Here is a 13876-nt window from a genome sequence, read left to right on the forward strand (position 1 = left end):
GTAAACAACCTTAAGTACTTTGACCTTGAAATTACTAGCCTTATATTTTATTTGTATTTGTTTTGATTTTTAGGTTACCAAGTTTGTAAATAATACATTGGTCTATATTTATTTGGATGATAGTAATATGATTTTTTAAAATCTATTTTGATATTATTTATATGTTAATAATTTTACAATGAAACATTTTTTTCATAAAGTCACGAGTTATTTTTAATGAAATAAGTTACATTTTCAAATAAATGTGTACCATATTAAAAATTCTATTGTGATGAAAATAAATTGAAAATTTTATTTTTAAAATAGAATCTCCATCATGCAAAAATAAGTATAGAATAAATTAGGCGACAATTATGAATCGTTGAAGCGACCAACTTTTTGTATTGTGGAATAAATATAACTACGAGCACAACTTGACACATAAATAAATATTCATCGACAAAAAATAATTTGCGTAATAACTTTACATGTTGTAAAAAAAATGACATATATAAATAATCACAAAATAAATTAGGCAACAACTATGCATCGTTGCACAAATGATGATGCGATAACTTTCTGTGTTGTGAAATAAATTTAATTATAGACACCACTTGTTACGTAATAAATTTTACTATAACTGTTGAATATATTAAAATATATTACGCGACATATCAAACATATTGTAAAACATATTTTGCAACAAATAATACTTGTTATTAAAAATATATTACTACGAGCATGTGTTGGTGCAAAATAAAATAGGTAGCGAAAATTACACCTTTAAAAAATATTCGCAACAAACATTTTTCTCGTAAAAACTTTATTGGAATAATCATTGTAACAAACTATCATGTCACCTTTTTGTTTTTTTGTTTTCACGACATATATGCATTGCGATGACATTATGACTACAAATATCGTATTGCTATTTCATATTTTTTTGCGTCAAATAAATAATATTACGATTTTGTTAAAGCAACAAATGGCTGAAAGTTGTCTTAGAATACATTCCATGATTCAACATTTGGAACAAACATATTTCTTGTAAAAACTTTATTGGAATATTCATTGCGGTAAACTGACTTGTCGCCCTTTTAATTTTTCGCGGCAGATATACATTGTGATGATATTATAGCCACATATATTGTGTTGCTATTTCGTATTTTCCTGTGTCAAACGAAGATTGTCACGATTTTGTTGATACGATGAGTGGCCGAAAGTCATAATAGATAACATTCTGTGACTTATATAGGGCGACAGTACTTGCAACAAACATATTGTTGTCGCTACATTACTTTTGCCACAAAATCTCAATATTTGCAACAACATTTTTTGTTGTTGTGAAATTGACTATTTTTTGTAGTGTCTGTGTAATCCTTTTTGCATGTATGATCATTTAATTCTTTTGCAATGTTATATGTTACACTCTCAATCTGTTTAATGTACATAATTGCATGAATTGAGAGTGATTTCATTACTTTGTGTATGAGTTTGCATGCATAGTGAGTTGAAATCTATGACATACTCAATTTGATCTATGAGTGGTGTGAGAGTGAGAGTGTGTGTGTGTGGTAGTAAGAAGTAAGAGGAATGACTATTTTCTCTTTTACCTTTGTGAGCCTATGTGATTTGTAAGATTATATGTGGTATCCATGTGTAGATTATCTTCTTCCTCTTTGTGAGCTTCTTTTGTAAATGTAGTAACCATTTCTTATGTTCTCTTTATGTATACCACATTTACCATTCCCCTTGTGGTAAATCCTTTGTGGACTTCTTAAGCAATTGGCGATATAAATTGAGCGCTTACTTTCGTGGTTGCCAAAGGTTTTGATTTTATCATATTGGGTTTGAGATATGTCACGGAAGCTTGCTTCAAGGATTGTCAAAACAATGTTTTTTGGGCTCAGTTTAACGTTACATTTCTCTACCAAACAACCAATCCAACCGACTCCAATCCAAAATCTATATATTCACCTTGATTACTTCTTAATCTCATCCACAGAGGACAAGATAACGGTGATGATTTGTAAGCATAAAGGCAAGGAGAAAGACAATGAAGAATGGACACAAAAGGAGGCCGAATTCACAAAGAAATCGACCTATTTTTGGATACAATATGACAGCCAGTTTTTCGTTCTTGATGGCACACATTTTCTTCAATTTTCTCACATAAATCATACACTAAAAAATGGCTAGGTTAAAACCATATAAGTAGGGTTAGGTTAGACTTTTAATTGAAACAGTAACAAAGCTAAATAGGCCAAGATTCAAAGTCATCCAACATGTAATATAAATAGGCCCGATATTGCCTTTGGACTTGATTGTTGATAATTATTTCACTCATCAGTTAAAGCCTATGAAATATATTCCCATGTTAATATCATAGCTTAGGATTTATTGGATATCAAACCCAAACAAATCTCCTCATTGATGTCTAATAAATCTGCAAGCAATTAAAACATATAGTTATTACTTGCATAAAATCAAGATAACCAATAAAATTAGAATCATAGACCTTACCTTATGTACTTATTAGACAGATTACTCAACTTATATCTAACTAGTAAATCACAATAGATCTTAAATTTTCAGGATAATCCTCTATCACCACACTACTTCTTCCAAGAGAAAATGCAAGTACAATCATCTTGAGAAGTGGTAAGGAGGTGGAGGCTCCAGTAAAAGCAGTCTTTACATCGTCGGAGCAAGAAATGATAAAAGATATCACTATAGATAGGAATGTTCCCAATGACGATAAGGCACCTAAGTATAAGTTATCACCTCCTTCTGAATACAAACCAGTACCCCTTTTTCCTCGAACTTTAGCAGAATCTAGGAAAGAGGAACAATTGGTATTAGATCACTGTCTCCTAAATTTCGCATAAAATGCTTGAAAAAGAAAATAAAAGCACTAAAATAACTTGATAAAGAAAAATGAATAAAATAAAATAAAAAATTCGAATAAGTGCCAAGATAAATGAAATTAAACTAAAATACAATCCTTGGCAACGGCACCAAAAACTTGTTATGCGAAAAATATCTTTCGAATTAAAATCATTGCAAGTGCACGGTTCATTTATAAACTGAATTTTTATTTGAGTCCAAGTTTCATTCCCACACGGATTGTACTAGTTTAGGTTTAAATTAGTTTAGTCTTAACCGAAACTATTGAAAGTTATGATTTTTCTCTAACTAATCAATAATCTAATTATAAATGCAAAACCTAATTCAACTAAAATAAATGCAATGTTATAATTAAATGCAAGTGTTATAAAAATATGATGATAAAAAGTGTACTAGGATCCTGAATCCATTTTAACCCAAAATATTTATAAATTTGACAACACGATTCAATTATGAATATCATTATTCGTAATTTTTTTAACAATCTCTTTCGAGTAGAAGTAAACCTATTTTTAAATGTGACCCAACTATATTTCTATGACGGATGTGAACATATAAAAATGCATTAATAGATTTGTGAATACTTAAAGATTTTAAAGTATAATAGTATATTTCTATCTCTTCTCGGACTCTACAATAATTGACATTATGTTTAACTTATTTTCCACCTCTCGAGTGTAAAACAAGTCACACAACTCATAAAACTATTGTGCATATAAATGTAGAAAAAATTACATCTATATCAATCATTCAATAATTAAAAACGTATTTTAAACGGCAAAATAAATAATATTAAGATTTAAAAGTTCATAATACAAGATTTATCGAAAATTCTAGCATATAATAATTTAGCCTAACATAATGTTGAAATTAAACAAATAAATATAGAAAGACTTCAAAAAAATTGACTGAACATGATTAATTCATCAATTTCATATTGCCACAGTCTTATTCCTTTTTCTTTTTTTCTCGTTTTTTGTCGGCTCTGCGTGTATATATAGTATATACCCAAGCTTTTCTCCAACAGCTGCCGCCCCTTTCTTAAAAAAAAAAAGGTTGAACCCCAATTTTAAGGGTCCCCCACCACCTCTGCCCCTGGAGTATCGTGAGGGAGGTAAATCGCAGGTTATGCCTCCAAGGGTACAAGGTGGAAGGCTGCTTGTACACTTGCACTTACCCAAGAGCCAAATACATATTTCAGGATTCGAACCCTTGATGCGGCAGCCGCCCCTTTCTTTTTCTGTCTGCGCGCGTGTATATATATTTTAACCTCAGTCGTTTTCCGCTTTTTCTCTGTCCTCAAGCCGCAATCCACATTTTTTTTCTTTGTAATCCCTCAAGAATCCAATTGGGCTTGACTTTTAAATTTCCTCCCAAATTGCATTGCCTAATTGTATCATGATTTTGCTGCTATTTTTCTACATCAATTTGGTCCAAGTTGCGGCCCATCATGTTGTGTTTGTCTCCAAGTCATCAATCTTTCTAAATAATGCAATTTAGTCCCTTGAATTTACACTGGTGGAGAAAATTCATCAAAGCACTCAACAATTGAAACTCTTGTACGATTTTAATTGTATATTCACGATTTAGGTTACATGAAATTCAAAATTTACAATTTTTATGGGTTATTATCTAATCTCGCTTTTGAAGAAATGAAAATTAGGCCACGACCGTGTAACTTTTCACGTGACGAGGTCAAAAAAGGTTCTACATCCCAATATATTTATATTTAAGTCTGAATATCATGTTATTGAAATTGTCAATGTGGACGTTAAATTTACATGCTTTCGTGTTGGACAGTGTTGAGAAAGTATTAGTCATTGATTTTCAATTCAATCGAAAGTTTGTGTGAATTTAACAATCACATAAAAATCAAATTTACAAATTTAAATAGATTAATACCTAAAACCTCGCTTTTGAAAATTGAAGACTCAGATCAGCGAAAATTTTGAAAATCCAACTCGATTTTCTAGCATTTAAAACCATTACGCCTATAAATAAACGCAAATGGGTGCATTTGGGGTCGGAAAAGTCAAAACATTATAGGACCCGAATAAACTCTGTCGAATTCATATTATAATTAGGTTACGTTTTCCTAAATTTTGTGAAAAAATAATGTTTGTAAAAGTATTTTTTTGGACAATGTGTATTAAGGACATGTTTGAGAGCAATTTTTTTTTTAAAAATTGATTTTTAGATTATTATTTGATTATTCCAGTCATCATATTTGAGTTCTTTTTTTACAGGTGGACTCATCTTTTCTCCTAATGATCAAAAAATCAATTCTCAAAATCACTTTCAATTAGGCTTTAAAAATAAGAAAAAATTTGTATTTATGCGTAAAATAAGGTGTGATTGAAAATAAATTTGAAAATAAAATAGTTGATATCCTCCGGTTCGGGTCAGATCCTGGCGTGGCGGTGGCGGTAATCCCCGACAAAATCGCACACAAACACACACTAGTTATTCTGATCATACCCAGATAGGACTCTCGCTCTTCTCTCTCTCGTAAGAGTACCCTTCTTGTCTTTCTATACATACTTGTGTGCGTATCTATAATTTATCGGTTTATATATTTGATTTATTGTTAGATCGTAGGGGTTTGGACTGAGATTTTAATAGGGTTTTTTATTATGAATTATTAAACAATATATTTTCTAGATTTTTATATGTGTGTGAATGTTTCGGGAATAGTTTAGCATTTTGCCCATGTATTGCTTGATTATTGCCTGGGAAACTGACGTTTTTAGTGCCTTTTTTTAGTTTTGATTGGGTCCAATTGAAACCTGGGTGATTCTGTGGTGGTGAAATTAATGAATAGTTTTAGTTCTAATTTATGTTGTATCGAAACGATATTCACTTGCAGGAATATTTATTTATAGAAGTTTTGCTATCATTTAGAAACAAGATAATACATAAATACGTGTTAGGTAGAAAGATTCCACCCCCCTTCTTGTTGGTGTTGTATTGAGGGTAAGTGAGTTGCCTGGAGAAGGTATCTTTAGTTCTGGAAACCACATATAGGCCTAGTCAAGTATTCATAATTTTTTCCCAGTTATAGTGGGGAATTATTGCTAAGAGTGTGGTTGTAAGACTCGAGTGCTTTGCAACTCGAGGACAGATTTCCTAGCTTACCGCCTTACCCATATGATTGATCAGTATTACTAGGGTGTTTTCTGTCATCTGATGATTGTGTTTTCCAAAATGGTTTGCATAACCTGCTTTTGCTTTCATTCCCATTACATGACTTATTTACTCATATTTGGCAATTTTTTCATTTGGGATATATCCACCAGAAGCTGTGATCTGGATGCTGGTGTTATTTTCCTGATTGACATGTAGATAACTAGTGTCGAACCTTTTATTTCCAAAGATGTAGGATGCGGGGACATGGTTAGAAAGAGTCCAAATATCGGACACGGTATGTGGATACGTCTTTTAAACTTCAATTTTTTACAAATCGAAGATGTCATTTGAATAGACCAAAATCAATTATTTATAAAGAAGAAAATGAGTATTGAATAAGGGGCTAAGATGAATAAGATAGAATTTTGGGTTTTGTTTTCAATTATGGAAATTACTAAATGTTATATAAAATAGAAAATAAGGGACTTGATTGCAGTATGAACTTAACGAAGAACTAAGTAGCACCATATAGAATTCATTTTTATTTTATACAAACAAAACTTTAAACCACAAAAAGAATAAAATGGAAAAAAAGAAAGAAGGAAAAGAAGGAAAAACCTAGTTCCACTGCTGCTGCTTTTCTCCATCCTCTCAGTGGCGATGCTATGTTTATAGAGAGCAGAAACTAGGAAAGAAAAGGGAAAGAAAAAAAGAAAGAAAATAGAATAAGCAAAAAGGTGAAATGTCCGGTTGAGACTTGGAAGATCCGACGCACATCCCATGCCTATACCTATGTTGTGTCGTGTAGTGTCTTGCCTGACACGGGTACTCCGACTATTTTGAAAAGTCCGAGCATCATAGATTTTTTCAAAAGATATTTCCGTTGAATTATATTGTTAGATTCAGAATAACCTTTGAAATTTTGTCTTGCAGGAATTCTCCTGCTAATGAAGCACTTTGGTCTCTATATTGCCTAGTAATATAAGTTTGCTTGTCAGAATTTATTTTATTCAATGAATTACATTTGCAGTTATTGCTGAACAGGTGAACTTGGGGTTGATTTTTACTTATATACTAGAGATCAAATCTTGAAGATGAATATGGAGCCAGTTGTACAACCCAGATCTTCCAATGGATATGGCCGTCGTAAAAATGAAAGAGATATTGTGACAAAGTTTGATAGTAAGTTCCAGGCTGGGAAAACAAATTCTACCAGGTTGACCAGTGCAGGTAAGAGATCATCAATCAATACTGTTTATAATGTCCCATTGTCTGTTTCTGTAAACTTGTTAATTTCAGTTAAAGGAGGAGGGCTTGAATCATCTTCACGTGATCGACTGATATATCTAACTACATGCCTAATTGGACATCAAGTGGACGTCCAGGTGTTGGACGGATCTGTGTTTTCTGGAATATTTCATGCAATAAATGCTGACAAGGATTTTGGTGCGTTCAAATATAGTTGCTCAACTTTAATAACATGAGTACCTTATGGGTGATAAAATCTGGCTTAAAACCCTCTTAAATAAATAGAAAGAATATGATTTCCTTCTTGATCTTGGTGCAGGAATTATTCTGAAATTGGCACACTTAATAAAAGATGGTTCTCAAGGGCAGAAGAATATTTTTGATTCTGTTAATGAGACTCCAAGGACTTTGATCATATCGGCCAAGGAGCTGGTGCAAGTGATAGCGAAGGTTCAATGTGTTTATCATTATATATTTATTTCCTAATTCAATATTCTGGTCACTAAATCTTAACGTAACAAAATGATACTGTTTTTTGGAATGCTTCCATGTTGTCAACCTCAAACGAGATGGGTGTTAGTGTTTTCATCCCTATGCAAGGCCTTTTTTGTCAATTATGTACAATGTGCGACAGTGTGTTCAATGTTCAGGGTGGCTGTGTCTGTCATTGAAGCTTATATGGTAAGCTGATTTTGTTGTTAACTGGAACAGGGTGTGCCTGTAACTAGGGATGGGTTAACAACTGAGCTACAGTATGATGAGCAGCAGGAGCTTATGACAGATTCCTGCATATCAAAGTCCCGGTATATTGACTTGGGCAGAGAATTGGAGCCCTGGGTCCCCGATGCAGATGATCCTGGATGTCCAGAATTGGAGAATACATTTGATGGCCCTTGGAATAGGTTGTTGAATTACTCTCTGCTTTGACTTTGGTTTAATGTCTCTCTTTAAAATTTGTAAATAGTTAGGATAACTCCTGAAACTCCTTTTTTGCATAACTTTTTGAAGAACAATTTATCCATTTGACTATGTCCAACAAGTTGTGTTTTACCACAATTTCAGATCAAGATAATCAACCACTAGTTGTAGCTAACCTTTCAAAAACTAAGAGAGAAGTTTATAAACATTCCTGTTAATTGCTGATATTGCTGTTTGTTTTTTATTCTCCTCTCATAAGATATTTTTTCTAAGAACCTATGAACTATAAATCACCCAAGACATAGTTCCATCAGGGTGTCCTCTTTCCTTGTGCTGTTTTTCACTGATGCAATGTTTGTTTTTTTTTTTTTGGTCCAACAGAGGCTGGAATCAATTTGAAGCAAATGAAGCCTTATTTGGAGTGAAAAGCACCTTTGATGAGGAACTTTACACGACAAAGCTTGACAAAGGCCCTCAGATGAGAGAGTTGGAAAGAGAAGCCAAAAGAATAGCTAGAGAGATTGAGAGCCAGGAAACCCACGATCTTCATCTGGCCGAGGTTAGATAGAAACTCCGGTAGATTTTTTATCTGTTTTTTTCTTCATTTATCTCAAACACATTTTTTAATAGGAAAGAGGTATTCAGCTCAGTGGAAATCTGGAAATTGACGAGGAAACCAGATTCTCATCAGTCTATAGGGCGGTTGATGACAGTCAGTATGATGAGATTGAGGACATATCGTTGGATTCTCAAAATGATGAAACATTTGGAGACGTTTCTGGTTCTGTCACTGGCAAATCTTTCACAGACTTGGGCACTGGGAAAATCAATTTTGAATCTCAAATGTCTTCTAGATCTTCTTTGAAGGTAATTAAAAGATTTAAGTATATATTTTTCTGTATTGCTTCTCTTCATATGTGGTTTTGCACCCCCCCCCCCCAACCCGCCTTTTAAAAAAAAAAAAATGTTCCACGTTTCTAGGTCTTTGGCTGTCCTGTGTATTCTTGCACTATTATTTTCCTAGTTCCATTATTGAAGTTTTTGTCATGTATGTTGTGTCCAACCCTACTTTCCTGCCTCTAGGTCTGTGTGCCTAAAGAAAAATTGGAAGAGACTTAAAGAATGAAAGAGAGGGACCACCTGTGAGATACACGATTGATCCAAAAAAAATGGGAATCAAGAGCCTGCATCTATTTCGAGAATGTGTTTTAATCTAGAGAAAGTCGAATTTTTATGCCAAACTGCACTGCGACCTTGTTTGTTTTTCAGAGTACATTATATCTAAACTTTGGCACCCTCATCCTTCTCCTGCCTACCCATCCACCTTGTCAAAAGGAAATAAAGCGTCCCCGCAGACGGTTGGCTATAGATTTTCTGTCTTGCTTGCTATGATAAGAATGTGCTTGATTTTTGGTTTTGAAATCTTTTATTTCTGTCATACCACATTTTATACTGTTCCATAATTTTTGGGGGCTAATAATTGAATGTCATCATCTTTTTGACAAAATACCGACATTTGGATTACTTTAAATTAAGGCTCAAGGATTACAGTAGGACCCCTATGTAATATATCTTCGCAAAACTTGTTTTCAAATTTTATGATGGTAACCTTTTCTTTCTTGTGATAATATTCTTGTGTCTGTGGTGTAACAATGGATTATATTTAATAGTAAGTGAATGAAATATTTAAGCCTTTTTTTGTTCATTTGATTTTTCTCCTATAAAAGGAAATTTTTTGTCTAAACTTTTCTGGGCACTATACCCTCCTTTCTTCATAGCTTCCTCTTTCAACATCTTGCTTATTAGACCATTAAATGATTAGAGCATGATGCGAGTGTTATAGCTGTAGATAAATGACTAAAATTAATCAAAAGGGTTTGTCGCCTAAAAAAAAGAGAATTGCATGTAAGGTATCTGATTATGTGATCCACCAAACTACATGTTCGGCTTGCTGACTATCAGTTGCAGGGCTCTTTTACAGCTTATTGCAAGCAAGATATCTGATTATGTGATCCATCAAGCTACATGTCTGGCTTTTAGACAGTCAGTTGCAGGGGTCTTATGATTCAAGATAAAATTCTGTTAATTTTTGTTTCCTAATCTCCAGGATGATGTACAACCTTCTCAGAATAATACCAGCAAAGAATTGTGTCATTCTGGTTTTGAGGATGATATTGGATTGCTTTCAACTGACCTGCTTCCTAAAATTTCCCCTGCTATCGATGCTAGCAGGTTCCTAATCTATACCTGATATTTCATGTCTGTGGTCAGATTCTTTTATGTTTAACATAATACTAAAAATGTCAGAATTGTGATACTAATTTAAATTTTAATCAGGAAGCTTTATTCTTGACGAAGTTCTAATAAGTCTCTCAATGATTTTAGGCTTCAAGATGACCAGTCAACTGAACGGGTTGATAGTACTTGCAGTAAGGAGAATATACGAAAGCCTATGGTGATTATCTGTTGAATGCTCTAAAAAGATTTCTCGTTTTCATTTACCATCTATTTTATTGGCAGCTGGGAAATTCTTATCATCTTTTGTTCTATGCAGCTACCTGATCAAACTGAAGTGTCAAAAGCTGATGGTGAGTGATCCTTATGGTGCTGTTTACATTTGTTCAGTTGTTCCAGATCAATTAGCAACTAGTAAGATGATCTTTAAATAGAGGCCAAAGTCCACAGTCCCCCTCTTTTTTCTCTTTGTTAAGTTGGGGATGATAAACAAGGACATTAGTTATCTAGAACTTGTTCCCGCGCCATATTATTTAATTTTCTTACAGGCAGCATTAGATTAATTTATCATTGATAATTCTTGCAGATATGCAGTTGTCATCGAGAAATGAGAAAGAAAGTTCTGATCAAGGTGGATTGTCTCCAAATGGTACAGCCTCTAATCCGTCACATGCTCCATCCAAGGGTCAGGAAAAGGCAAGTTCATCCAATGAGTTGTCCCAGGGTGCAGTACCTTCCAAAACTCAAGGGACAGTAACTTCTCATGCCCGTCCCAGTAGTTCTGCATCTTCAACTTCTGATCGCGGAGGTGCCACATCAACTGCTGGTCGTGGATTATCACCAAGTTCATCCATGGGTTCATTGTCCTCGGAGAAATCGACACTGAATCCATTTGCTAAGGTGGTTGCAATATTATCTTTTTTTCAATAATGGCTGTTGCGGTTAAACTGATCTCCTTCCCCCGCTCGAGCCACAAATAAGGCGGCTTTTAGACACGCTTGGCTTTACACAATTTAAATTCTTCTTTTGGCATATTTCGGGGATGTGGCTGATAAATTTTTCCACTCTTGATTATTCCACAGGAATTTAAATTCAACCCCAACGCAAAGAGCTTCATACCATCTCAGACTCCTTTAAGATCTGCTTCTCCTGTTGCTTCTGATGGATCCTTCTACTATCCAGCTAACATGGCTTCTCTATCGCAGATGCATGGCATGCCTGTTAATATTGGGGTGAGTGTATAGTTTTTAATTTCTACCAGATTTTATTATTCTTATACTGTGCATATAGATAGCCATTGTCTACAAGCCGACAAACATGATGCAGTTTCTCTGTATTTTAATATCACCTTAATTACTAAATCTGCATTGTTATGCATGTAGCCGTTATTGATGCCACTTCTTTTCATTTGAAAATGCGTTGACTTGTGTTCATGTTCCAGAGACTTTACTTTCACAGCAATTTCATCTTTTACTTTTATTTGCATAGCAAATGTCATACTTGTGCTTTTATCAAGGGAAAAACAGTGGTGTGATTTTCTTACCATAATCTAATTGATACTGTGTGAATGATGATATTGATGCATGGTTAGGCATCTGATTAATTATTTCTTTTCCTGCTTCAAACAAACTGTGCTTTGCAACAGAGATGTAGGTATTGGGTTGAAGTTTTTACTGTATTTTATGAAGATTAGTATTTGTATAATCTGATATTCCATTACAAAGTTGCACATTCTTCTTGATGAGTCATTTGATAGTTGAACCATGATTGATGCTGGCATACTTGGTGTTCTTATAAGTGATTTAGTCTTTTAACTTTATCATCTTCAAGGCTTAACCTCACGTCTTCACACACTCCTAATTTGCAGCATTTGTTTGAATAGAAATATATCGGGCTAATTCAGCAATCTCGGAAGATAAGCAGCCTCTAATCCTATTATTTTTTGGACCTGGGATTTTGTTATATTTTTGAAGTTAATCTTCCTCGAAGGGATAAAACCATGCAAAATCTTGTTCATCATCATATCTTGTTACGGTTTTTTTTTTTTTTTTTTTTTAACAAGTGGTAGCTAATCACATTCTTTTCAGATTGGACCCTCATTTACTGCCCAGCAGCCCATTATGTTCAATCCACAGGGTGCACAAATGCCACAACAGTATTTTCATACAAACGGACCTCAGGTTTGTCGACATTTTATGGAATTAAGGGCCCTGCACAAATTGTTCTACCCTTTTGGTGTCTAGCTATATTTATGTTCTACTATATTTAATACAGTACGGGCAGCAGATGATAATTGGGCAGCCTCGGCAAGTCTTGTACATGCCAACATATCCCCCAGTAAGTTGTTATTGTCTCTTTTCTTATTACGTTGCATGTTTTGGAGTGTTGCTGTAATGTTTGTATTATTGCAACTATAGGGAAACAAAAATGTGTGACCATCCTATTTTACCTATGAATCTTTCTGTTGCTAGCATTATTGTGTTATGGCAAAAATTCACAGTTCTATTATTCGTGAGGATTTGCGTAACGTTTCAGCATTTTGGAGAAAACATTGCAGAAATAAAATACCCCCATGACAAATGCCTCTTTAGCACATGATGACAACATTTCAAGCCGATTAAGCTTTCCATCTCTCTTCAATTTAGAGATCCTATGTTAGACTAGACTAACAGGGTTTTTGGTAGCATCTATTTTGGCCTACTTATGAGCAATGTATTCCAGTTGTCTGCAATGAAAGAGCCTATAAACTCTAAAAATAAGTACTTTAAACACGCAGTGCTTGTTTTTTGGGCTTATAAGCTAGAAAAATAAATTTATTGATTGAATATAAATGAGATCCATGTATGTTATCACAAACAATTTTATGTTACTTCAGTATGCTGATGAATAGAAATCATCTTCTACATTGTTTATTAATTAATTTATTTTTTCAGGAAATGCCGTACAAAGGAAGAAACTTTTAGACTGATTGGCACTCTATTTTCAGCAGTCCTGCCATGACTGATAGAAAATAAATTTCTGACAGTGAGCCGCTTGGAAACAATTTTGGGAAGAGCTGAGCAGCTGATAAATATCCAATGGCTCTGGAAGCCTTTATCTGCCCAGATACAATTTGTTCCTTCAGGCAATGGCAACACACTCTTGTAAGCCGGTGGACAATCCTTGTTCATCTTAATGTTCTAACATAGAGTACTCTTTTTTATTGCTCTCTTGTTATTGTTATCCTTTGTTTTAATATTTGTGGAATTATCCGGTTAATACCCCCCCCCCCCAAAAAAAAGTAATAATAATAATAAAGATACGATTTGTGAAATTATGTTATGATTAAATCTTTATTTTGGTTTGTGAATTAAATATCTTTTGAGGCGCTCGAATATCGACACACCCCGACCCACCACGAACACAAGCACTGTATTCTATTGCAATACTGGTCATGAGTTATGTGGTTATCCCTGTCACTACA

At 33.9% G+C, this 13876-nt stretch overlaps 1 protein-coding gene across 3 annotated transcripts; it reads left to right on the forward strand.

The window, feature by feature from the left end:
* The first annotated feature begins 5246 nt into the window (after positions 1–5246).
* LOC111401506 (polyadenylate-binding protein-interacting protein 3-like) lies at positions 5247–13675 on the forward strand. Of its 3 annotated transcripts, XM_023029273.1 has the most exons (16): positions 5264–5394; positions 6183–6307; positions 7057–7242; positions 7312–7458; positions 7580–7710; positions 7972–8162; positions 8560–8737; positions 8809–9045; positions 10286–10410; positions 10564–10633; positions 10733–10766; positions 11000–11313; positions 11496–11645; positions 12501–12593; positions 12688–12750; positions 13347–13675. In XM_023029273.1, exons 2-16 carry the CDS (start codon positions 6277–6279, stop codon positions 13374–13376), a joined length of 1980 nt encoding a protein of 659 aa, XP_022885041.1. In that variant the 5' UTR covers positions 5264–5394; positions 6183–6276; the 3' UTR covers positions 13377–13675. The 3 variants fall into 3 exon arrangements, with proteins under 3 accessions (XP_022885042.1, XP_022885041.1, XP_022885043.1); XM_023029274.1 differs by lacking the exon at positions 6183–6307 and having other exon boundaries at positions 5247–5394; positions 7043–7242; XM_023029275.1 differs by lacking the exon at positions 6183–6307 and having other exon boundaries at positions 5272–5394.
* The last annotated feature ends 201 nt before the right edge of the window (positions 13676–13876 follow it).

This window comes from Olea europaea, chromosome 10 (assembly GCF_002742605.1).
Source record: "Olea europaea var. sylvestris chromosome 10, O_europaea_v1, whole genome shotgun sequence".
Taxonomy (NCBI): Eukaryota; Viridiplantae; Streptophyta; class Magnoliopsida; order Lamiales; family Oleaceae; genus Olea; species Olea europaea.

What these genes read in the sequence shown, in the direction of transcription:
- LOC111401506 (XM_023029273.1), top strand. Translation starts at nt 6,277, where the DNA reads ATGGTTAGAAAGAGTCCAAATATCGGACACG. An exon ending in TGGTGCAAGTGATAGCGAAG is followed by an intron (nt 7,711 to 7,971) that starts GTTCAATGTGTT and finishes TAACTGGAACAG; the next exon opens with GGTGTGCCTGTAACTAGGGA. An exon ending in ACATGCCAACATATCCCCCA is followed by an intron (nt 12,751 to 13,346) that starts GTAAGTTGTTAT and finishes TTATTTTTTCAG; the next exon opens with GAAATGCCGTACAAAGGAAG.